The 27,036-nt window shown below is 49.4% G+C and overlaps 1 protein-coding gene across 2 annotated transcripts in view; it reads right to left on the reverse strand.

Annotated features, from left to right (window-relative positions):
* HIP1R (huntingtin interacting protein 1 related) overlaps positions 1–27,036 on the reverse strand; it is a 78,849-nt gene that overhangs the window by 13,349 nt on the left and 38,464 nt on the right. For both annotated transcript variants that reach the window (XM_027853489.1, XM_027853488.1), the window contains exons 5-20: positions 24,935–25,015; positions 21,303–21,379; positions 19,055–19,116; positions 15,691–15,831; positions 13,575–13,632; positions 12,240–12,315; positions 11,240–11,380; positions 10,902–10,963; positions 9,013–9,085; positions 7,745–7,928; positions 6,809–6,897; positions 6,289–6,405; positions 5,938–6,039; positions 3,600–3,794; positions 2,314–2,461; positions 1,130–1,216 (exon numbers count right to left, since the gene is read on the reverse strand). In XM_027853489.1, coding sequence (XP_027709290.1) covers positions 1,130–1,216; positions 2,314–2,461; positions 3,600–3,794; positions 5,938–6,039; positions 6,289–6,405; positions 6,809–6,897; positions 7,745–7,928; positions 9,013–9,085; positions 10,902–10,963; positions 11,240–11,380; positions 12,240–12,315; positions 13,575–13,632; positions 15,691–15,831; positions 19,055–19,116; positions 21,303–21,379; positions 24,935–25,015 — 1,693 coding nt within the window. The remainder of the gene's footprint in view (positions 1–1,129; positions 1,217–2,313; positions 2,462–3,599; positions 3,795–5,937; positions 6,040–6,288; positions 6,406–6,808; positions 6,898–7,744; positions 7,929–9,012; positions 9,086–10,901; positions 10,964–11,239; positions 11,381–12,239; positions 12,316–13,574; positions 13,633–15,690; positions 15,832–19,054; positions 19,117–21,302; positions 21,380–24,934; positions 25,016–27,036) is intronic.

The following is a 27,036-nucleotide window of genomic DNA, read 5'->3' on the forward strand; positions in this document are numbered from 1 at the left end:
AGGAAAAATGGAGAGAGACAGATAAAGAAAGAGAGACAGAGAAACAGTGAAAGACAGAGACAGAGAAACAGTGAAAAGCAGAGAGATACAGAGAAAGAGACAAAGAAACAGAGACAGAGAAGGAGAAACAGAGAGAGACAGAGATAAAGAAACAGAGAAACAGTAAAAAACAGAGAGATATAGAGACAGAGACAAAGAAACAGGGACAGAGAAATAGTGAAAGACAGAGACAGATAGAGAAACAATGAAAGACAGAGAGAGACAGAGACAGAGAGAGACAGAGACAGAGGAACAGTGAAAGAGAGATATAGAGAGACAAAGAAACAGAGACAGAGGAACGGTGAAAGACAAGAGAGATATAGAGACAGAGACAAAGAAACAGAGACAGAGAAAGAAAAATGGAGAGAGACATAAACAGAGACAGAGGAACAGTGAAAGACAGAGAGAGACAGAGACAGAGACAAAGAAACAGACATAGAGATGAGAAACAGAGAGAGACAGAGACAAAGTGTTTGCTTTTGTATCTATAATTATTCATACATGTTTACATGTCAGCTTATGTAAATATCACATATAAAGATCACACACACACATGTTATCTATGTGTGTACCTAGATTGATCAATGATAGACTTTCTCTAAAATTTGGATTCCGTCAATAGGCCACAGGTTCCCCTCCCCCCTCCCACTGTATGTACATGTTATCTTCATCTTTCCCGTTAGAATGTAAGCTCCTTGAAGGCAGGGATTATTTTGCTTTTGTTTTTCTATCTCCAGTACAAAATGCAATGCTTGAAGCATTGGAGGTCCCTAAAAAATGCTTGTTGAACAGTTGTCTTGAGTCACCCAGCTTCCTGGAAGGCCCAGGGCACGCCAGAAACCATGGTCTTCGTTAGACTGGGAGCACCCTGAGGGCAAGCGCTGTCTTGTGCTTCTTTCTGTATCCCCAGGACTTAGCACAGGGTCTGGCACACAGTAGGTGCTTAATAAATGCTCACTGACTGATTCTGGTTGTAGCAGCTCCATCCATCTCACCCTTAAAGTGAGACAGGGGTGATGGGATTCTGAGGTCCTTGAGAATCCTGCCCTCTCCCCAGCCTACAGCCCAGTGGCTCCTCCTTCCCACTCACCGGTCATCGAGGTCACGAACTTCATCTGCCCCTTCTCCAGGGCACTCAAGGCATCCAGGGCAGCCTGGGCCCGGCTCACCAAGTAATCTGGAAATATAGGTCAGAGGGGAAGGGACGGGGGACAGGGACCATGAGGGACAAAGGACGGACAGCTGAGGCATCTTCCCATCATTACTACTCCCGGCCTGGCCAGGCTTGCGGCCCCTGTTTGGAGCTGCCTTTCCATGGTGTGGATACGCTTCAACTGCCCCGGGAGAGCTGGGGCTCAGGTGAGTAATGCGCCCCAAAGAACCCAGCCCAGCAGGGCCTTGAGATCAGAGAAAGCCAGCTTCCTCCAACCCCCAGAAGCAGCCCTTCCTCTCACGCCCTGCTCCATGGAGGGGCAGAATTTGCTGTGCTAGCCAAAATCTGGAAACAGAGAGGGTGTCCTTCCCCTGGAGAATGCTTGAACAAAGCGATGCACGAATGTAAGGGAAATACACCGTACCCTAAGAAATGCCAACCTATGATTGATACAGAAAAGTACAGGAAGATTTATCTCAACTGATGCAGAGGGAAGGAAGTCAGACAGGAAAACAACACACAGAGAGGTCTTGTTTAGTGCAAAGGAGGAATCCCGCAAAGTAGCCACACGTGTTTGAGTTAGTGCTATTTGTGGTTATAATTACAAAACAGTGATTGGTTCTAGCCCAACAGAAGCACGTGGTACAAATTCTAATAATGAATTATTAGAATTCACATGACTCGTTATTTGTACTAATTGGGACCTAGCTGTATACAATGTCCACAAGATAAATGGGAAGGACAGTAAAACAAAGCCAAAGGGCTTCACGTGGACACACTAATTTATTTAAGTATTAGAATTTATATACGTTAGTCAAAGTGAGCAGTCTTGGCTCTGGAGAAGGAAAAAGTACTGGCCTCTTCTGGTCAGAGAGGTGGAGGGCTATGGGTATGGAAGGGTGCATACACTGAATGATGCTGGCTGATGTTGGCTGGCTTGGTTTAATCGTGTTTTCCCTCCCTGGCCTTTATCACAGGGACAGGGTAAGGGTAGGGCGGGTATACCCAGAAATGACGAGTGTAAAAACTTAAAAGGTGTCAAGGAAATACCACTAAAAAATGAAAGTAGGGGCATGGCCTCTACATATGTGGTTTTCTCCATTCCTCCCTCCCTCCCTGACCTGGAGAGCTGGTACAGCGCAGGTGCAGGGGGTCATCCAGCTTGCCCACAGCATCCCTCACGGTGTTTTCTGCCTCTGCCACGGCGCCCTGGAGCACGGAGAGCTGCTCATCCAGGAGTCTCTGCTGCAGCCCCTGGTGCTGGGCCTCCTGGGAAAGGAGGCAAAACCGTCTACAGTGATGAAGCACCTCCCAGTTTAGAAAGCACTTTGTGAGAACCCTGCGATGTAGGCAGGGGTGGGTATTTTTATCCCCATCTCGCAGATGGGAAAACTGAGGTTAAGGGGATGGTTGGAAGGGACCAGAGGTGATCTAGTCTGGGGGCATCAAAGTCAAATAGAAAATGGGGTCATGCCACCATACATAAGGGACCCAGCAGGCCGCACACTGACTGAGAAAACTACCTATTAACATTATCTATGTTCTATTGTATTTTTACTTTGTTAAATATTCCCAGTACCATTTTAACCTGGTTCTGACTCCCTGTGTTTGACACTTCTGACCTAGTTCGATGACCTCACTTTATAGTACAGGAAAGGGGAGCTCAGAGAGGTTAAGAAATTTGTACCAAGTCACCCAGCTAAGTGAGCGTCCCCTGAGATCTGAATGTGTCTCTGAGTCCAGCGCTCTCTCTGATACACAGTGTTATATCTCATGGAAGGAGGAGACCAGGATCATAGGAGTATATGTGGTCCAACCGCCTCATTTTACACAGTGGGAAAACTGAGGCTCGGAAAAAATGAAGCGACTTGCCCAAGGTCCCATAGGCGGTAGAGAGGGTGGCAGAGATGGGATTCAGACCTAGGGCTTCTGATATCCAACCAGAAGGGTGACTCTGTCACACCACTCAGACCTCAGGCTCATTTTCTAAAGCAGCACCATACAGAGGAGTCCTCCCCCAAAGCCCGTGACTCTCACCACAAGGGGGAGCCCACGCCTCCTCGCTTTGATTCCAGAACTTCTCTGAACCTTAAAACCTCTAGATTAGGATGAGGTCACATCTCCAGAGCTGAAAGGGACCTTAGGGTCTCAGAGGTCATCTAGTCCAACCCCTGCATTTTGCAGATGAGGAAACTGAGGCCCAGGGAAACGAAGTGATTGAGAACCACGAGACCCTAGGTCTACAGTTGGAAGAGGCCTCAGAACCACCTAGGCCCACCTCCTCATTTTATATATGAGGAGGCCAAGGCCCACGAGGTGAAGCCAGCCGCCCGAAACGCAGGCGTCCTGGGGACAGAAGCTGCGGTGACGGCTCCTCCCCGCCTCCCGCCGGGCAAGGAGCAGTTACCTCCTCCGCCAGCCTCCCCCGCAGCTCGCCAGCCTCCCGGCTGCTCCGCTCTCGCTCCTGGCTCAAGGCCGCCTCCTTCTCCTGCACCAGGCTCCGCGCGGACTGCAGCTCGGCCTCCCGCTGCCTCACCACGCTGCTCAGAGACTCCTGCTCCGAGCGGAGGGCATCCAGCTTGGAGCTCAGCTCGCTGCCGCTCTGCAAACGCCCAGCGGGGTGGAGTGAGATGACACTATGAGATTACATTGCATCCCTGAAGCTCAGCACAGCGCTTGGCACATAGTAGGCACCTAAAAATGCTTGTCTGCTGACTCACCCTCTGAGGCCCCAGCTTACATATATACATATCCACACATATGCACACACACACACATAGGTATGTATATGGATATACACACACACATATGTATGGATATACATGTAAATATAAAATGTGTACATAGCTCTCAATTCCCCTTTTCTTTTTTTCAATTCCCATTTTTATACACACACAGACACACACAATTCCTTTAGTGACAAAGACAGCAGACGAGAATCCCTCTGCACGTATCTACCTTCTCACTTGCTCCTAGCCCTTCTCCTCCTCAGACGAGCCCCCGGGATCAGGGACCAGAATCCTAATAACTGCTGTTTATTTGATGCTTTCTAAACATTCTAGGCTTGTTAGAGCGGGAGCTCCTCCAGCCACTGACTGTTCTGCTTTCCTAGTTGAATCCCCAGTGTGTGGTATGCAGTAAGTGCTTAATTAATGCTTTTTCTTTCATCCATTCAGTCAGTCTTTCATGTGAGCCTCCCCACCCTCCCCACATAGGCACTTTTTGATTGACCAGGATGTCATGAAAGTAGAGAACTCCCGGGTGAGGAAACTCTACCACTGCAGGTTGCTACCTTCTCTGCCACTCCAAAGTCCTGATGAGAGTTGCCCAGGGCACTGATAGATCAGGTGACTTGTCTAAGGTAATACAGCCAGTATACTTTAGTGGTAAGACTTGAACTCAGGCCTTCCTAACTCCTGGGGCTGCCTTTCTAACATCATCCCCATTTACAAGTGAGGAAACTGATTCGCTCACAGTCAACACGACTGTTAAGTGTCAGAGGCGGGATTTGGGCCCAGGCTTCTTGCCTACAAGTCAGGCCCCACAACAACCCTACGGGTGCACTGATCCCTATCGTACAGGTGAGGAGGTTCAGAAAGCCTATATCAGGGACCCGGCTAGAAAGCTCTGAGGAAGGACCTGAACCTGGGTCTTCCCGTCTCCAGATCCTGTGCTCTCTTCAACAGGCTAGGCTTGTCTTATTTCTTTTGGCTACTTAGCACAGGGTCTTCCACCAGGGGGCGATCCATCCATACCCAACTAGAGTAAGATCCCCCTGGCAAGGAGGGGAGTTTCCCAGTTTAGAGCTTCCTTGTTTCTTATTTCTCTGCGACCTACCCAGTGGGTGCTGGGGAAAGCCCAGGGTGCCCTTGCCAGAACCAAGAGGGGTGCCCTATTCCTGGGGGGGAGGTGGGGCAGACCTTTATTTGATGTGGACCGGAGGGCTGGAGGCCACTGGGCCCAACCCCCTCTTTTTTACCTATGGGGAAACTGAGGCACAGAGAAGCAAAATGACTCAGTATCATAGGACCAGAGATTTGGAGCTAGAAGGGACCTTGGAGGCGATCTAGTCTACCCTCTTCCTTTAACAAATGAGGAAGCTGAGGCACAGAGAGGGCCTTAAATGACTTGTCCAAGGCCCCACGGGCAGTAAGGGGTAGAACGCTCATGTTCTCTGACTATTCCATTATATAATGCTATCCTGGCTCCCTACTGCCTCTAGGATAGAAATAAACTCAGGCTGGCATTTGAAGTCCTCCACAGCCTGACTTCCACCATTGCCCATCATCTGTTCTGCGTTCCAGACAAAGGAGATTATTAGTTGGGCCCTGAGCTCACCTTACCATCTCCCACCTCCATGCTTTTCTACAGGCTGTGACTCATGCCTGGAATGCCCTCCCTCCTCATCGCCACCTTACAGAATTCTCAGCTTCCTTGTCCCCTCTCCCCTCTACACAGCTTTCCCTAATCCCCACATGAAAGAGTTGTTTCCCCAAATTTTCCCAGAGCACGCGCCCGTGTGTGCGTGTGTGTGTGTGTTTTCAATCATTCCCCTTCTTCGCTCCCTCCCCTCGTACAATGCTTATTTATGTGTGGCTTAGCCTCCCTAGTTCTTTAAGGCAGCTAAGTGGAGCACTGGGCTTGGAGCCATGAAGACCTGAGTTCAAATCCAAACTTGACACTGAACTGCTCTCTCATCTGTAAAATGGGTCTAACAACAGCATCCACCTCCCAGGTTCTCGCACCTGCTCCTTGAGGCTCAGCGTCTCCTGGACCCGGACCAGCTCTCCTGTTTTGGCGTCCAGTTCTCTCTTTAGCTTCTCCAGCTGGTAACTCTGGTCCTCTAACTGGGACAGGAAACCATGTCACCCAGGGCAGCGGGGGACCACCAGGGAGGGGGACACAGAGCACGGGGGCAGCCCTGCTGTTGGGGGCCTTTACTTGACGCATGACCTAATCACGATCGGGGACCAGGGGAGGATGTCTGGGGGGCTCGGGGGCTCCCCAGGAGCAGCGATCTCGCAGCCACTCCCCGCTTGGTCTTTGGCTCCAGAGAACCGGGGTCCCCGAGGAAAGCGTGGGAGGGACACACCTACCTTCATCTCCGACTCACGCTTCACTTGCTCCATCTGGAAGGCCAGCTGCTCCTTCACCCGCGCCACCTCCTCCTGGCTCTGCTGCGTCACGGTCAGCTGCTTGGCCGTATCCGCGTTCTGGGTTCAGGCGGGGAGGCAGAATGACATCACCCCCGAGAAAGCCCCCCACCTGCCCATCTCCGATCACCACCGATGACTTTGGACAAGGGAGGGCCTTTCAAAGAAGCCTGCCCATAGACTGGTTAACGCAGTGTAATTTCTACGTTGCCTCCCCCATTAGAATGGAAGCTCTTTGAGGGCAGGGGTCCTGTTTTTGTTTTTCTTTGTATCCCCAGTATTTAACACATTGCCTGGCACACAGTAGGTGCTTTACTAACCGAAGCCAGGTCTAGTTTTATTTTTGCTCATACTTTAGTGGCCGCTTGGCTGAGGTCACCCATCAGGTGACCCCCAGTGGCCTTGCCTGCTGCCCATGACTGACCGGGTGCTCCTGGACAGGGGGTGGAGCAGCAGCCCGTACCTTCCTGAGTAGTTCAGCGTGGGTGTTGATCAGCTCACTGTGTTTCTCCTTCAGCTTGGTGTACCGAGCCTCGGTTGCACTGGCTTTCTCTGGAAAAAGGGAGGTGAGTACAGGTTGGGGACGCCAGTATATTAACACCCCACCCTGAGAAAATGATGACAGTAACGTTAACAAAAAACAAAATGGAGCCAAAGGTGGGTCCTGGTAATGACCAATCTCAGGCCTGTTTGTAGAGTTTTAAGGTTTGCGAAGCACTTGACATACAGATGTATCTCATCTGTCCCTCACAACCACCCTGGGAGGTAGGTGCATTTATTACCATCCCCATTTTACAGATGAGGAGGCAGAGGCTGAGAGATGGTAAGTGACTTCTCCAGGGCCACACAGATAGTAAGTATCTGAGGAAAGATTTGAATTCAGGTCTTCCTAACTCCAAGTCCAAAGTTTTACCCACACTGATATCCCTTCTGTCCCTCTCTCCTTCACCCATCTCCCATGATGAGGAGGCCTTTCTCCTGACCGAGGATAACTCCTCTACCTGCACAAAAGCCCATTCCATCCCATCTCCTCCAACGGATTGCCCCGCCCCCATTATCCCCACGCTCGGCTACTCTTCAGTCGACCCCGTCTCCTGCTCAGAACCATGCCCCCAAAACACTGCTATCTCTTTGGTGCAGGCCCCTATCACCCAGGAGTCTGCGGATGGGTCTGCCCAACTCCAGGCTCTCCCCATGAGGCAACAGCAGGCTGGAGGGGCCCGGCACAGAGACCACGCTGGAGTGGGAGAGTCCTCTCATACGGTGGGGGAGCATCGGGGTATGTGTGTATGTGCGTGTGTGTGGGTGTGTGCCCGCGCGCGTGTGTGCGTGCTCGCCCCCACGTGCACCTGGGCTCTGCTCGGCCTCCTCGCCATCCCCCGCCCGGGCCAGGACCTACTCTCGGCCTCCTGGTAGAGGCCCTGGGCCCGCTCCTGCTCCAGCCTGGCCTTCCTCAGCTGCTCCAGCTCATCCCTCAGCTGCTCATTGTCCACCAAAGCCTTCTGCTTCTGCTTGCGCTGCTCCTCCAGCTCAGCCTCCAGCCCGTTCACCTGGCCCTTCAGCTGTGTGATGTACCTCTGGGCCTGGGCACGGGGAAGCAGAGAGTCAGGGACCCCTGGGCACTCCCCTGCACCCCCTCGCCCTCCATCCCCAGCGCCCAAGGAGCCAGTGACCCAAGACCGAGTGACCTGGGGCAAACCTCTGCACCTCTCCGTGCCCCGGGCAACTCAGAGCGGGTGCTAGCGTGCGCTGGCGGAGGGCTTTCCTCATCTGGGAGGTCCCTAACGAAACCACAGCTCCCTTCCCTGCCCCGTCATGAGTCTGATTATATATTGTATGTACTGTCATCATCACACTGCTGTTCAGTGTGTCTGGCTCTTCGTGACCCCTTTTGGGTTTTCTTGGCAGAGATCCTGGAGTGGTTTACCATTGCCTTCTCCAGCTCATTTTACATGTCAGGAAACTGAGGCAAACAGGGTGAAGTGACTTACCCAGGGTCACCCAGTCAGTGTCTGAGGTCAGATTTGAACTCAGGTCTTCCTGACTCCAGGCCCGGTGCTCTACCCTGAGCCATCGAGCTGGTCAGGTCGGCTATTATTCTTAGGAGGCTGTTATTCTTCCCTCCACCACTGAGGGCCAGCACCTGCTCTGCACTTAGAGCTGTCTCTAAACCCGTCCAGGGGCACTGGGACATATTAAGTGACTTGCCCAAGGTCACACAGCCAAGAGCCAGCACTTGAACCCTGGACGTCCCGGCTCTGGGACAGCCCTCTCTCCACAACACCACGCTGTCAGGCATTTCTACAGCACATTAAAGCTCAGAGCACAGCATGGCCATTATCTCCCGGGATCCTCACAACTGCTATAAACATAATGAACGATGACTACTGCCCCCACAAAGCACTTTCCAGGCATCTCATCTGAGCCTCAGACTAGCTCAGCGAGATCTGTGTCACAGGGACCGCTGTGTATCTTTCTGTAAATGGGAAGACATAGGCAAAGAGAGGTTCTAAATGCCATGCCCAGGGTCAGGGTCGGGCCAGGGCAGGACCAGAACCCAGGGCTCTGCAGATGCCCAGGCTGGTGGGTGACCTCGCATCCCTTCCCGCCACAGATACTGCTGATGATGATCGAGGTATCACAACTCCCGGGGCGCGGGGCACCCACCTCTAGCTTGATCTTGTCTAGTTCAGCTCGGAGCATCTCAACCTCCCTCTTCAGGTTCTCAATCTGGAGGTCCCTGTGGGCACACGGCGGTCAGGCTGCGTGTGGATGGCGTCCATACATCATCCTAGCCGGGGCCTCCCCGAAGGCTCCATCCTGGGCCCCCAGCTCTCCTCCCTCTCTCCTTCCCTGTCCCTCCCTTCCTCCCCCTCCTTCTTTCTCTCTCCTTTCCTCATCCTCTCTCTCCTCCCCCTTTCCCTCATCCTCTCTCTCCTCTCCCTCTTTCCCTCTCTCTCCTTCCCTCTCTCTCTCCTCTGCTTCTCTCTCTCCCTCACTCTCCCTCTCTTTCCCATCTCTCTCCTCTCCCTCCCTCTCTCCTCTCCTTATCTCTTACTCTCCCCATTGCCCCCCATCCCTTCCCTCTCCTCCCTAGCCCTGTGACTTAATTAATCCTTAATTCTCAAGGAAGAAATTCCCCCTCCTAATGACATCTGCTGTATGAAGCCTACTCTTGTAGAGATTAAGTGACTTGCCTAGGGTCACACAGCCAATATATGTCAAAGGTTCTGGCCCTAGTTCTGGCCCTCATCGCCTCTCATCTGGGCTCCTAATTGGTTCCCCTTCCTTCAACCTCTCCCCACTCTCTCTCCACAGCTGCCAAAGTGATTCTGCCAAAGTGATTCTGCCAAAGTGCAGGTCTTTATCACCCTGCCCCCACTCCCACCCCTTCCTCAATAAACTCCTCTCTTTGGCATTCAAAGCTCTTCCCAAACTGCCCCCTTCCTGTCTTTCCAGTCTTCTTATATCTTACTCTTCTCCATATCCTCTATGGCCCGGCCACACCGGTCTACCTGACGTAGACCTTCATCCACAACCCTTCATCTACCACTTCTGGGCCTTCGCTCTTGCTGTATCCCATGCCTGGAATGCTCCCTCTCCTCACCTCCACCTCTCAGAACTCCTGGTTTCACTCCAGGCATGGTCTAAGTGCCACCTCCTCCATGAAGCCTTTCTGGATGGCCTCCTCCCTCCCCAAACTACCCTGTTACCTATTTTGTATCTAGTCTGTATAGATGTATCTAGCTATACACTATCTCCTGTTCAAATGTAAACGAGGCAGAACCCATTTCAAATGTATCTTTTTTATCTCCAGTGCTTAGCACAGTGCCTGGCACACAGTAGGATCTAAACAAACGCTTGTTTATTGATTAGACGGTTAACTTAAATGATTCCGCAGGGTACGGTGATTGCCCGGGTACCAGAGCTATTAGTAAATGGTTCTGAATCAAAACGTATGAGAAATGATGTTCAGAACGGTGACTCCCTAAGATCCTCAGTCAGCAAATAGTCAGTTATAGTCCGTGACCCCTGTTTACCAGGGAAGGAAAATGGGCTCACGCTATACAGAAAGATGTCTGGCAAGGACTGACAAAAGAGGATTTGGTTAACAAATATTACTTTAAGCAGGACATGAAACTAACCGGAATCCCCTCTCCCCAAACTGTGCTGGTTAAAGTGCATTTTACTGTGCATCTGTGCATTTGTTCAGATTCCAAGGGGCATCTGGGATCTCACAGACAGTTCCTACTTCCCCACCCCCTGCCCTTCAAAGCACTGGAAGGGGCTTCTCATAGGTTACTGAGTCCAACCTCCTCATTTGACAGATGAGGAAACTGAGGCTCAGAGAAGTGAAGAGACTTGCCCACAGTCACACAGCTACTAAGGTATCTGAGGCAGGATTTGAACTCAGGTCTTCTTGATTCCAAGCCCAATGCCCTAGCCATTGTACCATCCCCACTTAACCTTCATCCTTCCAAATGAAGCAAGAGCCCCAATCCTAGCTCTGCTCACGGAGTTTCCCCTTCTTTTCCTCGAGGTTCTGGGCCTCTCACCTATCGTCCTTTACTGTGCCATTGGGGGGGCCAAATGTCTGCTCAAAGAGGTCAGCCACCACCTGCGAAGAGTCAAATCAAATCTCCATGAGTACTTTTTATCCACTTAGCATCACCGCTCCACTCCAGGAGAAGACCAAGGGATAGCAGCAGCAGCATTCATTCATTCATTCATTGAACAAAACCAGCAGGGGCTTAGGTGGGCCCCTAAGAGGGAGGCCCTCTGAGGATTACTCCGCCCTCTCCCTTTCCCCGTGCCAGAGCCAGGCCACACACGATACCCTCCCAAGGGGAAGGGCTCAGGCAGCTAGGGAAACCGACGGCTAGCAGGCTCTCACCTGCGGTTCTCCAGCCGGGGGGCCGGTGCTGATCTCAATGAGGTTTTCTGGCTCCTCATCCTCCGGAGCTTCCTCAGGGATGACCACCACCGGCTTGATGTGCTCGGCCAAAGCTGAGGCCCGCAGAAAATTGGGAGGACCCTAGGGAAGGAAAAAGTGCAGGATGCTCGGAAGGAGATCCTTAAGAGTCGGGAGAGACCGTGGCGGCCATCAACTACAAGTCCCCTCTGGACGACAATCCCCTCCGTGGGAGAAAAGCGCCTGCTGCCCCTCTTGGCAGATACGGCGGACTATGGGTGTGGACCACTGCACGGACTGTCAGGCTGGCTCAATTCTAGACTGCTCCCCCACCTCTTCTGTTACAAGAGCTGGCCGTCCAGTAAGGGGAATGGGGAGGAATATATTTGGAAATAAAAGGGGTGTAAAAAAACCAAGCTATCGATATCCTGTTTTTGGTAAAGGTATACTCCCAACATCCCCACCAAATGGTTAACCAACTAACCACTCCTTGAAGACAGGAACCCAGGACCTCCCAAAGCAGCTCACTCTACCTTGGAAGTTACTCCTGAACTCCAGCCAAAATCTGTCCCTCCACAATGCCCCCCGCCATGCTCCTGGTTGTTTTCTAAGACCCAACAGAACAAGGCCAGCCCCTCTTGTGTGTAACAGCCCTTTGGATATTTGAAGACAGCTCACGTGGTTCCCCAAATCTTCTCTTCTCCAGGCTAAGTGGCCCCACAATCTTCAACCCATCTCTGTATATGGCCTTGTCACTCTGTTCCTCTAACTCCACCTTCGAACCACCTGAACTGACCAATCCCATCTGGATGCTGAGAACACACGCTCCATCCCACCCTGCTTGCTTGGGGATCTCAGGGCACCACAGTCGGAGGGGGCAGGGAAGGACAGATCCCTATGTGGCAGTTAGCCAGGGCCTGCCCCCCTCACAGCCTTGCTTTTAGGGGTCCACTGACGCTTTCAGGGAGAGAGGCAAAGATACCTCTGGCAGCCGAGGTATCTGGATGAGACGCTTGAAGTAAAGCATGTCCGAGGCTCTTCGGAAGAAGTTTCTGAGGCTGTGAACGGGAGAAGGTGACGGTTAGAAAGTGGACAGGTCAGGCTAGAGCAGGGCTTCTAAACCAGGGATCTGTGAACTTTTTTTTTTTTTTTTTTTAGGCAATTGGGGTTAAATGACTTGCCCAGGGTCACACAGCTAGTAAGTGTCAAGTGTTTGGTCTGAGGTCGGGTTGAACTCGGGTCCTCCGGACTTCAGGGCTGGTGCTCTATCCACTGCACCACCTAGCTGCCCAGATCTGTGAACTTTTTTTAAGCAATTGTATTTCAGTATAATTGATTTTCTTTGTATTTTATTTTGTGCATATAAAAACATGATTCTGAGAAGACGTCTGTGGGCTTTATCAGACTAACTGCCAAGGAGGTCCAAGACATAACTATCAGAATAAGGAATTCCAATCTAATCTGTACTTGTTCATTTTTTACTTAGTAGTTTGATTTTCTTCCCTTTTTCTCTTCAATGAAGCTAGCTAAAAGTTTATCAATTTTATTGGCATTTTGAAAGACCCAGCCTTCAATTTTTCAGTTTATCATTTTCTCCTTTAATGCTCAAGATTTCTTCTTCTATACTTCAAAACGAATTCAATTCAAAACAGGCATTTATTAAGCAATTACTATACCCATGAAACAGTGGCAGGCATTGGAGATACAAAGACAAAAAAGATGAAGTAGTTCCTGTCCTCAAGATGCTTATATTCTATTGTGGGGAAGGGGCAGAAAAGAGAACATATACAGATAAGGATTCCTAACCTGTGGTGAGTGAACTTGTTTGCAAAATATTTTTATGGTTTTATTTTAACATACGGCTTTTGTTTTTTGTCATGTTGTGTGTTTTATTTTAGTTACTTAGAACTTTATTTTGAGAAGGGCTCCGCCAGACGGCCGGAGAGGATCGTGATGCAAAAACTGTGAAGAGCCCCAGATACACATGAGAATTGGAGCATGGAAAACTAGCAAATGAAGGGGATTAGGAAAGGCTTCCCAGAGCCCTGAAGGAACCTGGAGATTCTATGAGGTGATGGTGACGAAGAAGTGTGTTCCAAACATGAGGGGTAGCCTGCACACAGGCAAAGACACCAAATAGGACCTTCGTCATACAAGTGCCGACCTATCAAATCCCAACAGCTGCCCCTTCCCAGAATCCCCACGCGGGGGTGGAGGGGAGGGGTCACACCAGGAGCCAAGGAGGGCCCCCCAGGCCACTTTTCTGTTGAATGTGCCATCGGCCATTGCAGTTTCCTCTGGGCCTGCCTCCTGTTACCTGTGAAACTGCTCATGGAAACGATCCCTGTGTCCCTGCAGTGTGTCGGCTGGCAGACCTGAGTGAGCAAGAAGAGTGCTTTATATCTGTTCACAGAACACTCTAAAGTTCTACGCACACGATCTTGTTTATATTATCAGCCCCATTTTACAGATCAGGAAACCGAGGCTCAGATAAAGAAGGTGACTAATGCTAGGGGATGTGGCCAGTAAGTAGCGAAGCCAGCCACAGGGCTTCAGGTTCTCCCAACGGTAATAATCATGAATGCTGACTTGAAGACATTCCAGGTATCATCATTTTACAGATAAGTAAACTGAGGCTGAGAAAGGTTAAGTATCTTGCTCAGGTCACAGAGCCAGTAGGCGTCATGGCCAGGACTTGATCCCAGGCCTTCCTGACTGCAAGGCTGGATCTCTATCATGATGTCATGCTGCACACGACAGGGTATTCATTATCCCCATTTTCTAGATCCAAAATCTGAGGCTAAGAGAGGTTAACGGACTTGCTCATAATTGCACAGTGTCAGAAGTGGGATCTGAACCCAGGTCTTCCTGTCTCTAGGTCCATCAATCCCCCTGTCATGCTCCACTGACTCTCAACCAGGATTACCTCCTGGTCCAATGCTCTTACCAGGCACTACGTGTTGCAAATGCATTTGTTTTAGATCTGAAATGACCATGTTGCCTTCTGGGGAGCCCAGGGGGGTGGGAAGGATGGGAGACCCCAACAGGAATCCACTGGCCCCCCTAACTCCCACCTAAAGCAGATCTCCCTCCTCTCCCTCCCTTCCCCTTTCCATCTCTGTCATGGAAGGAGGGGGATGATGAAACCACAGCCCAACTCTGAGGGCCACAGACCGTGTCCAGCCTCTCTCTATACCCCCAGTGACCAGCTCGGGGCTGGGCAAATACCAATAACTTGGCTGTCACCTGGAAAAAATCCCCCTCACCCTACTGGCCAGGCAGGTGGGCCATTAATAACAATAACAACAACAACAACACGTCTGTAGTACTTTAAAGTTTGTTTCACTTAAGTACTCTCCTTTCTTGTTTACTCATGTCTGACTCTTTCTGAACCCATTTGGGGTTTTTTGGCAGAGACACTGGAGCGGTTTGTCATTTCCTTCTCCAGCTCATTTTACAGATCATGAAACTGAGGCCAACAGGGTGAAGTGACTTGCCCAGAGTCACACAGCTAGCAAGTGTCTGAGGCTGAATTGGAACTCGGGTCTTCCTGACTCCAGGCCCAGTGCTCTATCCCCTGCACCACCTACTTGCCCTCTCTCCTTCGAGCATCACAACAATTCTGGGAGGCAACTAGGAGATGTATCATTATGTCCCTTTTACAGTTCCAGAGAAGGAAAGTGACCTCTCTCAGGTCACATGGCAACTATATTCTGAGGAAGGGTTCAAAGTTAGGTCTGGTCTGACTCAGGGTCCATCATTCTTTTTTACTGCCTCCCACACAGGAGGTGCTCGGCGAGTGTTTGCTGAATTGGTAGGAACTTAACAGCCAATTCTCAATTATTCATTTATTCAACAAACACTCATTAATTAATCAATTACTTATCTGTGATAAGGAAGACAGAGGTAATGCAAGTAATGTAAAAACGGTAGACAATTCAAACCTAATTCCTAGCTGGCTTTGGAACACACTGTGCAATTAAGAAAATTATATTTATTAAGAAAAAATAAATGCCAGGCTTAGGTTAATAGTAAAATTAAGTTATTAAGGCATTAATATTAATAAGGTCATTAAGAATATTAAAATCAAGTCATTAAGATGAGCCTGCTGTTCGCGAGCTCATGCTGAGGGCTTTGTGGGCAGAGGGGCATGGCGGTGTTTGTGAGAAGCAGTGAGAGGGCTCCCAGGCTCACGTAGGGTTAAAAAAGCCACTTGCCCTTTACGATCTACAAAGTGGGAATGGATAAATGAGGCTGGCGGGAGCTGCCTTGCCCAAGGCATTCACCCAGGTCTGGCTGAACTGGGAGGCTCTCAAGGAACCCTGAGTCAGGCCCAGAGCCCTGCTGTTTGCATGGACGGCGAACCCTGGGGACCTCAGGGCCGCGGCCCTTGGTGGGGCAGGGAGGCCGAAAGCCAGGAGAGAAGCACTCACAGGAGTGGAGTTTGAACATGAGCTTGACCGTATAGTGGTAGAGATGGCTGCAGTCCTGGATCACCTGGATGAGGGGGGCCAGGCGGCACTGGCCCGATGCCATCTGGGACACCGCGATGGCTGTGTTGAGCTGTCGGAAGACTGTCAAGGGAGAAGGCCTTGGTAAGAAGACGGGGAAAGGACTGCAGCTGGAGCTGGTGGGGACCCCAGCTAGCTCGAGGCCCTCATGTTACAGATGAGGAAACTGAGGCCCAGGGAAATGGATTGACTTTTCAGAGGATGAGACCATAAGCTGGTGGGGACCTCCCAATGCCCTCATTTTACAGATGAAAGAACTGAGGCCTAGGAAAGTTTAGTGACTTCTCCAAAGTCACACAGATAATAAATAGAATCTGAACCCAGGTCTTCCCAACTCCAAGTCCAGCGCACCTCTGGGTTTAGGGGGCCCTTCCAGTCTGTCTGCAAGGTCTCAAAGGGGAGTGTCCCCCAGTTCAGCCCTCCTCTATAGATAGCCTGGCGGCTACCAGACTTCAAAGTCCTTGGAGAACCAGAAGAGCCCAGGAAATGAGGGGTGGGAGCCTTCCTCCGCCTCGGTAGAGGCTTACAACCAACACTGGGGAGTCTTTGGCAGCCTCTGGGCCACACAGCGAGAAGGTCAGTCCCCACATCGCTCGTCCTCAGCTCCCTGTCCCAGACACTAGACTGACTATGCCAAGGGATGGTTCTGCAATGATGGGACACTTCCTCCCACGACTGATACACATAAGATTATAGATTCAGAGCTGGAAGGGTCCTCAGAGGCCAACAAGCTCAGCCCCTTTAATTTACAAATGAGGAAACTGGGACCCAGAGAAATCTGGTGATTTTCCCAATAGTAGTACTGGTATTCAGACCCAAGTTTTCTGCCTCCAAATCTAGTATTCTTTCCACAGTGCCCCAGTCAGGGACAGGCTGGGACAGATGCCTCTGATTGACCTGTAATAATCCGGGAAAGTTCAACCAAGTCTGACACAAATGGCGATTTGTCCCCTGCCAATGTTCTCCAGGCCACTTGGGCCATCCTTGTGACAGGACACAGGCCCAAGCTGAGACCTTGGCCCCTTACCCCAAAAAGAACTTGGGTCCCATTTGTCTACCAGCCCTAGAAAAATCCCACCTTGGAGTCTCTAGCTTTCCCCTAAAGCTACAATCCTATCAACTGGTCTTTCCTTATCACCTACCCCCCACCCCCTCTCTGTTACCCTTAACCTAGCCCAGCCCTCCACTGCCTATCATCTCCATGGCCCCAGCTACTTCCCACCCTTGATCCTATCTAGACCCCATTCTACCTCCCGGTCACTCCCATCAAGATCCTTCCTAGACCCCTCCTCCAGTCACCCCAGCCTACCGGCCACGCCCATCAAGATATCCCTTCTCCCAGATCCCTCCTCCAGGCACCCCAAACTACTTGGCCACTCCTGGATCCCTCCCATAGTCTTTCTGTATTTAAGGTCCATCTAGCCTTCATTTAGGGGCTCAGATTCTTAAAATCGAGCCAATGGCTGAGACTTCCCCTAGCCTGTTTGTCAATATGAGCATCACAAATGTTTAGATTCCTTAAAGGTCTGGCCAACATGGCGGATCTTTAATAAACCTTGTCTTTGGCTGCAAGAAGGCTTGGGTCGAATTCATTCAGGCAGGACCCGTGTGTCACTATTTTGGGGTCCCAGAACTCCTGACCTCAACATAGGGTTCCCTGAACCTCAACATTCGGGAGCCAAGAAAAGGCCGAGAAAGAAGAGGGATTAGACTAACTCTGATTTGCTCCAGAGGACAGACTTAGCAAACTGAGTAATTAATCAATAAACATCTATTAAGCACCTACGATGTGCCCAGGCACTGTGCCGCAGATGTAGGTTCAATGAGGACCAACTTCCCAACATTCAGAGGTTTCCCAAAAGGGAGTGGGATGACTCGGGGATTGTAGGTCTCCCTCAGTGAAGGTCTTCAAGCAGAGAATGGTTTATCAGGTATGCTGCAGAGGGGAATTCCTGGTCAGGCATGGGTGGGATGGGATGGGCTCTGGGGTCCCTTCCAACTCTGTGATTCTATTCCAGGCCCCAGTTCCAAGGCCTATGGCAGAGCACCTGGACACTCCACTCCTCTCCAGCTCCCACAAATGTCACTTTATGGGATCCCCCAGCCCACCTTTGCCTCTTCCCTTTCTCTTTAAAACAAAACTGAATCACTACAAACGGCTTTGAAGCTGCCACCTAAAAAACCCAATTACCCCCTCCGCCAGGCCAGTAAAACTATGGAACTTCCTGCCAGGGCGGCTGCTCCTGCCCCTCAGCCTGGGAAAGTCTGAACTTGGTTATGTAGAATTCTCCCTGTAAGGACAGGGGAAGGGAATGCTCCAACAAACTCCCCCAGGCCTCTTTCTGTCTCTCGGTCTCTTTCCTTCTGTTATGTTCAAACGCAGTTGTCTGAAATGAATAGTATCTTTTTATTTTTTTTGTTTTGTTTTGTTTTTTGTTTTTGTTAAGGCAATTGGGGTTAAGTGACTTGCCCAAGGTCACACAGCTAGTACTTGTCATGAATAGAATCTTTTTAAAAAACAAAATATTCTACTGCATTATCTCAATGGAATAATAACTAGCATTTACATAGTGTTTTAAGATTTTCAGAGCACTTAACAGACCAGGTCATCACATTTGGTCCTCATAATAACCCAGGAAGGTAGGCTGCTATTATTATCCCCATTTTACAGATGAAGAAAGTGAGGCACAGAGAGGTAGTCACTTGCCCAGGGTCACACAGTTAAGTAAGTGTCTGGGGCAGGATTTAGCTGCTTAAGTGTGAACTTCACAACCCTGTGTGGTGGATGCTATCATTATCCCCAATGTACAGATAAGGAAAGTGAGGCACGGAAAAGGAAAGTGATTTGCCTGGGGTCACATTGCTAAGTCAGAATTCCATTCCAGGCCTTCCTGTCTCCAAGTCTAGCCCTCAGACCACCGTGGTGAGCAGCTGCCAGCATTAAGGTTCCCTGGCTTATTTGCTTGGCTGGGGTCCTGGGGGAGTACCTGCATGCCTCTGTCCTTGTCTGAGAGAGAAAGTACAGCAGAGCCTGGCACCCTGGGAAACGTGGCCTAGTGAACGACCTTCATGGGAATCTGTCCAAACTGAGCCGAGAGGCAGGGAGGCTGTCCTCCTTTACCTGGGCCTCAGATACTCACTGGCCTGCAAGGATTCAGGGCTCAGCTAACAGGCCTGGCCACAAGCCCCCTTTCTTCTCTCCCCACTCCACCCCTCATCCTAACTCTGGGAATCCAGGAAATTCCACTCAGACCCCGGATCACCTTCCTTTTCCGGGAGGGCTCACCTGATTCCGAGAGTTTCAGCTCGCAGTCCATGTAATCAAACATCTCCACGGTGAGCTGGAAGCTAAAGGCCAAGAGAGAGATGAGAACAAGGATGGAGGAGGCCAGGCCTATGATGGCACAGTCTAGTAGTGACTGCAAGGGTCGTGGGTTCTGAGATGGAGAAGAGGATAGGACCTCAGGCATCATCCAGTCCAATTCTGTCATTTTACAGATATGGGAACTGAGGCCCAGAAAGGGCCAAATTTGTTCAAAGTCATACAGGTACTATGTGGCAGGGCTGAGATTCGAACCCAGTCCCTATGATTCCAAATCCAGTGCTCTGTGCACCATGCTAGGCTGTTTCACTTAAGAAACACACACACACACACAGCCTCCTCTTGAGCAACATGAGACCTAGTAACAATTATGGTAGAAATTTACATTATTTGCTGAAAAAATTGAAGCTACTGCAATGACCAGTCTTAGCCCCAGAGCAGATATGCTTCCCCTCTTTGTGATGGGAGGGGCGGGGGCCCATGGATACAGAATGTTGTGCACATTGGTTAGCTGACTTTGCTGACGATCACTGCTCTAGAGAACCCACAGGGTCTTTACAGGCCACCTGTTCCAACCCCTTTATTTTGTATGAGGAAAACAAGACCTCTGGAGCTTGAGTGATTTTGGCCATGGCCACATGCACAGTCAGCATCAGAGGTGAGATTTGAACACAGGTCCTCATTCCAAATCCATTCTGTTCTTTCCACCAAATCACATTTTTACTTTGTTACAAAGGAAAGTTCACTGTGGACAGAGTGACTTGGAAATGATTTGTTACATAAATACAAAAGGCATAAATAAAACATTTTTTTAAAACCTCGAAACCGAGTTTACAAGAAAGAAAGAAAGAGGCAGAGACAGACAAAGAAAGGAGAGAGAGAGAGGAAAGAAAGAGACTCTGTGTGTGTGTGTGTGTGTGTGTTTCTTAAGTGTGAGGCAGCCGAGCATGATGCAAAGAGTACCGGATTCAGAATTAAAGGGCCTGGATTCAAGTCCTGCCTCAGATATTTTCTGTCTGTGTGACCTTGGTGAAGTTACTCGACATCTCTGAGCTATTATCTTCCAGTTTCCCATCAAAGAAATCCTCCTCTGTGGCTCTCAGTGAGGATTCAAGCGTCAGTCAGAACCCTCCCTTCCCTGCACAGCCACCCTGGCTATTCCACCATGAAAGATCCTGGAAACATCCGAGGAGCTCTGGGCTCTGAAGGGGCCGCTGCCGCCGCTGCCACTGTTAAAAGCTAAGGGCAGAGTTTCCCAAGCTCACTGATGACCAAATTTGGGAGGAGGCCGGTGACCAGGTTTCCGGGAGTCTGGGTTTCTGCTCACCTCCCAGTGGCCCAGCTCCTTCAGCCCCCTTCTTAACCAAGCTCTCTCCTGATCTCAGCTCTCCAGTCCCTTTCTGTCCAGAGGCCCCAGGCTTCAGGGCTATAAAAGGCTAGAAGGGAAGGCTTGCCCTCCGTATGATAACTGACACTGACAGAGCACCTAAGTTTACAAAGCGCTTTACAGACAGTATCTCCCTGAGCCTCCCAGCAGACAATCTGGCCAGGTAAGTGCTATTATGATTCCTGTGTTAAATGTGAGAAAAAGTGAGGATCACAGACTAAGTGCTTCATTTGGTTAGGAAAGAGCAGAGGCACCATCATCATCATAATTGTTCTAAGGTTTGCAAGGCATTTTACAGATATTATCTCATTTGATCCTTACAACAGCTGGGAGTTATTTATTCCCATTTTACAGATGAAGAAATTGAGGCAGAGAAAGGATGAGTGACTTGCCCAAGCATACAGTTAGGAAGTGGAACAGGTAGAATTTAAAACTAGTTCTTCCAGACTCTAAATCCAGCGCCATTCTCCTTTTTGGGGCGTGGTGTGAGCCTGTCTGGGGCCAAGAACTGACCAGGGCAGTAGGCTCACTTTCTGTCCTCTTTTATTTACGCAGATGCACCACCGGCCAAGCATGTGTGTCGCTGGTCATGAGAAGGCTGAAGTAACTTTGGGAACAGCTCTGAGGGAAGCACTTGGGGCAAGCAAAGCATTTTGGGAGATGAATGAGTGGGCCCATAAATATGTCTGGATGATTGATGAGTCCCTCATCACTTCCTTCTGTCTCAGAGGCTGTGCTCCCAAAGAAACCCCCCTCCTCTGGCCCTGCCCCAAGCCCACAGCCTCACCCTTGGTGGCCAAGTCCCAGAACCCTCAGGAAACTCACATGTTGTTGACATCTGTCCCGGCTGCCTTTTCCAGCACTTCATCGGTCACCTCCAGGCCTGGGGGGAATTGTGGATGCTGCCGAGAGAGGGTGTGAGGAGAGAGAAAAGAGATGAAGAAAGAGAGAGGAGAGAGAGAGAGAAAGAGGAGGAAAGAGAAGAGAGAGAAAGAAGAGGGAGGGAGAGAGAGGAGGGAGAGAAAGAGAGAGGACAGAGAGGAAGAAAGAGAGAGGAGAGAGAGAGAGAAAGAGAAAGAGGAGGAAAAAGAAGAGAGAGAAAGAAGAGGGAGGGAGAGAGAGGAGGAAGACAGAGAGAGGAAGGAGGGAGGGAGGGAGAGGGACAGAGAGAGAGAATAAGAGACAAAGAGGAGGAAAGAGAAGAGAAAGAAGAGGGAGAGAGAGAGAGGAGGGAGAAAAAGAGAGAGGACAGAGAGGAAGAAAGAGAGAGGAGAGAGAGAGAGAGAGAGAGAGAGAGAGAGAGAGAGAGAGAGAGAGAGAGAGAGAGAGAGAGATCAGGCTGTGCCTCAGAAGCCTCTTGGCTGTTGCAGCAGGATAAACCACTATATTGGTTCCCAAGGCCAATCAAGCTTGGGAAGAAAGTGCACACTGACCAGGAAGGCCAGGTAAGACTCCAGAAAAGATGCCCAGATTCTAAAGCCAAGAGTAGGCTCTTAAAATTTGACACTATCATAAACTAAATCCAACAAACATTACTGATGCAAGGTGAACCAAGTAGGGAAAAGAAAACACATTTATAATTCTTGGACACCTCCCACCTCCATGAATTTGCACAGGCTGTCCCCCATGTGTGTAAGGCTCTCCCTCCTCACCTCCACCTCTGAGACTCACTGGTGTCCTTCAAAGTTCAGCTCAAAAACCCCCTTCTGTGTGAGGTTCTGATACCCCAAACACCAGCACTTCCTCTCCACTAAAATTTTTTACCTATTTCTTCTGCAACATCTGCATGAAGCTTTCCTTGCTAGTGCCCTCTCTCCCAAACTACCTCATTTTTCATCACTTTGTAGATGTCTGCATTTGTCTTGTGTGTGAGGCAGTTAGGCGGCTCAACAGATAGAGAGCCGGGCCTGGAATCAGGAATATGCACGCTCACATCCAGCCTCAGACACTTACTAGCTGTGGAATCCTGGGCAACTCAGTTTCCTCATCTGCAAAATGGCAATAATAACAGCACCTCCCTCATAGAGTTGTTATAGGGATGAAATGAAATAATAATCGTAAAGCATTTAGCACGGTGCCTGGAACATAGCTGGTGCTACAGAAATGCTAGCTGTAATCAGATATTTCTATATATGCACTGGTCTCCCCAACTACAGTATAAGCTTCTCTTGGCTAAGGATCATTTCCTTCTTTATGCTTGTATCCCCAGAGCCTAGCACATAGTAGGTGCTTAATAAATGCTTGGTGATTGCTCTCTTTTGCATATACTTATATAGGTACACTCACGTTGTCTCCCATGATACAACATAAGGCCCTTCAGAGCAGAGACTGTTTTACTTCTGTCTACATATTCCCAGTGCCTATCAGTAACTGGCCTACAGTAGGTGCTTACTAAATGCTTACTGATGGACTGACTTACCAAACATACGTAATTACAGAATGTAAACTCCTTGAGAGCACGAAATGTTTCATTCTTTGTATTTGTATCTCCAGGTCCTAATCCAGTGTTTGGCACACAGCAAGTGCCTCATAAATGTTTGTTGCTATGTTTGCTACAAACATATAATTATATATGTACATCTTGTCTCCCAAGATCTTAGGTACATACCAAATGCTTACTGACTGACTAAATTATTATAATTATATCAATGAATAACATATTGTTTTTATTTTATTTATATAATTAATTATTTGTTATTAATTTTTAAATTTCATTTTTGTCTTTGTATTTCTTTTATCTAGCCCAGTATTGGGCTCATTGTTCAGTCATTTCAGTTGTGTCTGACTCTTCATTTGGGGCTTTCTTGGCAGAAATACTAGAGTGATTTGCCATTTCCTTCTCCAGCTCATTTTACAGATGAGGAAACAGAGGCAGACAGGGTGAAATGACTTGACTTGCCCGGGGTCATCCAGCTAGTAAGTGTCTGAGGCCAGATGTGAACTCCTGAAAAAGAGTCTTCCCGACAGTAGATGCTTAATATATACTGGTTGGAAGACAACTTTAAATAGAACTAAAACACTGGGCCATGTCTGTGCAAACTGAAAAAGCACACATCTGCCTGTTCCTCAAACAGAAGGATCCTCAAAGGTAAGGCTGACTGTAGAGCTGGAGCTAGCAATGGGAGCTGGAAAAAGGGTCTGGCCCAAGCAGCATGAAATCTACCCTCAAATCAACATTTTTAAATAAACTCCACTGGGATGCAGGAAAAACCTTGAGAGACAAGGCCGAGTAGTGGGGCAGACAGAGATCTTGGGACACCAGCCTCACTGGTGCAGAGCCCAGGCCCCCATGATGCTGCTGTTGGGAAGCCTGCCGCAATGGTGGCAGGGAGGAACACATCTGGCATGTGTGGGAGGGCAGGGAAGGGTAAAACTAATTATTCTTGCTAACTGGCTGTTAAGCTCAATTACTTCTAGACTATCAAAGGAATGCAAGCACTATTCATGCCCTCTAAATTTCAGTGCTGTGGGAAAAGTCTTAGCTATCTCACCCTTGTTACTACTTTGGTTTCATGTATTTATCAGCCTAATGTTGTTTTATTTATAAGGGATAGTGTAGGGGCAGGGAGGACATCAATTAGAAGTATAATGGGGATTTCCATGATGTGTTGAAACAAATTTACCAACAAAAAAAATGTTTAAGGCTTGAGAAGCAAACAAACAACCTGGCTATTGTACAAGGCTCCATGTGAGGCACTAGGGAAATGAAACTGAAAAACAACAGAATCCTTCTCAAATAGCTTAGAATCCAATAGAATAAGATGGTAGATTTTGAGCTGGACCACTGTGTCCAAGCCCCTCATTTAACAGATGGAGAAACTGAGGCAAATGACTTGCCCAAGGACACAAAGACAGCAAATATCGGAGGGGGGATCTGAATCTAGGTCATGCTGACTCCAAGTCCAACATTCTCTCTACTCCAGGTGAAGTCAGGAAGACCTGAGTTCAAATTTGACTTCAGATACTTAATAGCTGTTCGATCCTGGGCAAGTCACTTAAGCTCTCTCAGACTCAGTTTCTTCAATTCTAAAATGGAAATAATAATAGCACTGCCCTCCGAGGATTGTTGTGAAGTTCAAATGAGATGATATTTATAAAGCACCTAGCATGGTGCCTGGCACATAGTAGGCACTTAATAAGGGCTTGTTTCCTTCCCCAGTCCCTGAACCTGTCTGGATGCTGGGGAACAGGCTCAATCATTCTTCCCCAACCAGCACTGATGTCACATTTTGAGGGGAAGAGCGGACCAAAGCATCTGTCTGGTTTCATGATGGCGCCAGTTTCTTGACATCCTTTTGCCAACATCTAACTAGGTAGGAAGAGGGAGGAGTGATGACATTGCTGGGGTGTGGAAGCACGTCACGGTCAAAGGTGTCATCAGCTCGAAGATGCTGGTCCAAGAAAGACCCCACCAGGACCCCTCCCTCCTGGCCCCCGGATTCCAGAAAGCCAATTACCTTGAGATGGAACGAGATCTTGGTCAGCAGAAGCTTGGTGTAAATGGTCACAAGGTGTCCATAGCGGTCATGTAGGTGGCCCTGCCAAGAGAAAACATACATTGCTCTTTTTACGTCACTGCTCAAACCATTTGTTCCATCACCTCTCTGGGAAGAGAAGGCAGGCTTGCCAAGAGCAGCTGGACAAATGGCGTAACGACAGAGCGCTGGAAGAAATCGCTGCAAATATGAGGAGTGAGAGAACCCTGGGAAGGCTTGGATCAACTGATGCTGGGAGAAGTAATTCACACAAGACCCAAAGCCCTGGAAGAGCCCGGTCTACGTGGGGACCAACCGTGAGTCCAGGGGAGCAAGCCTGTCTCCTCTTCCCAGAGAGGTGGTGGAACAAGGGGGCAGAGTGAGGCATACATACGCTGTCAGAGAAGCCTGGCCAATGGCTGACTGGCTTTGTTTTATTTAGCTGTGCTTCCTAGTTACAGTGGGACAGAGTGTGTGTGTGTGTGTGTGTGTGTGTGTGTGAGATTTGGGCAGTGACATAAAAAATGTACGTACATGTGTACACATTTAACATACACAAATATGTGTGCACACAAGCCATACATCATACAATATATATGCATATGTGTATATACATTTATGTAAACAGAAGGAAGAGAACAGATTCATGGAAGGAAAGAAAGAAGGAGGGAAGAAGGAAGGAAGAGAGAAAGAAATAAAGAAAGAAGAAAGGTAAGAAGAAGGAAAGGAAGAAGAAAGAGAAAGAAAGAAAAAAAAGAAATGAAGGAAGGGAAGGAGGAAGGGAGAAAGGAAGGAGAGACGGGGAGGGAGAAAGAGAGGACTGGCCTGTGATTTCACTGGTATAGGGCACTCCAGTGAGCAAACTCCCTCCACCAGTGAGAACTCTCTTTGTACCTCAGAATCTCAGGGCTGTTCAAGCCACTGAGTCAATAAGCACTTATCGGGGGTCTCCCTTGTGCCAGGCTCCGAGATAAGCTCCGGGGATACAAAGAAAGGCAAAAAGCCCAACCCCCCAAACCGGAGCGCCAAACACTACTCCCAAGGCGCTCCCGGTCTAAGGGAGGGCTACCAGCAATTACCTATGCCCAGGAGAAGTTGGGAGTCACCTTAAAGCGAGGCACTTGCTAAGAGGAGGCCTCAGAAAGGCTTCTTGCTGAAGGAAGCCGAGAGGCCAGGAGGCAGGGGGGTAAAACTGGTGGAGGCCTTCCAGGCGTGGGGGACGGCCACTGGCACTGAGACTTGCCTACGATCACACAGCTAGCTATAATGGGTCAGAGGCAGGACCCGAACCCAGGACTGCCTGGTTTTCAGGCTGACTCCACCTACTAAGCTGTGCTGCCTCTATAAACAAATACAGTTTAAAAAAAAAGAAAAGAAATGAAGTCACCGGGATCAGAATGGGTTCACCTGGCTATGACATGCAGGAGATGGAAGACAATATCATGCCTTATAAGACTAATTTACAAATTGGGAAACTGAGTCAGAGAAGCAGCCCACAGACCCCATGTTATCCCTGTGCTTATGCAGCCCTGTCAGATGGGCCGAGGGCTCACCTCTCAGAGCAGACCCAGGGATGGAGGTTACAAGAGGCAGAACAGAACAGAAGAACCCCCCCACAATCTGAGCTATCCACATGTAGCAGGGGCTACCTCAAGAGGTCCCAGGTCCCACCCTGACCAGAGGTGTCCAAGCTGAGGCAGCATGGTCACTGGTGGGGGGGGCGGGGCACAGGCTGGAGGAGAGGCCTGGAGGCCCCTTCTCCCTTGGAGCTTTTGTGATCCTGGCACCTCGGACAAATCGCTTCACTTCTCTTTGCCTCAGTTTCCACATCTGTACAATAAGGAGATTGGACTAGATCAAGTCATTCTCCAAGTGTGGTCTGAGAAGCCCTGGGTGTCTCCAAGACCCTTTCAGTGGGTCCCTGAGGCCAAAACGGTTTTCATCATAATAGAAGGCAGCCAGATTTTGTAGCCAGATGTAGAAAACTACATACACATATATATTACCTATTCTAAGACCTCTCCCAGCTCTGACATCCCCTGTTCTGAGGCCCCTCCCAGCCCTGACATCCCCTGTTCTGAGGC

This window comes from Vombatus ursinus, unplaced genomic scaffold (assembly GCF_900497805.2).
Source record: "Vombatus ursinus unplaced genomic scaffold, bare-nosed wombat genome assembly UNPS02009994.1, whole genome shotgun sequence".
NCBI classification, from domain to species: Eukaryota; Metazoa; Chordata; class Mammalia; order Diprotodontia; family Vombatidae; genus Vombatus; species Vombatus ursinus.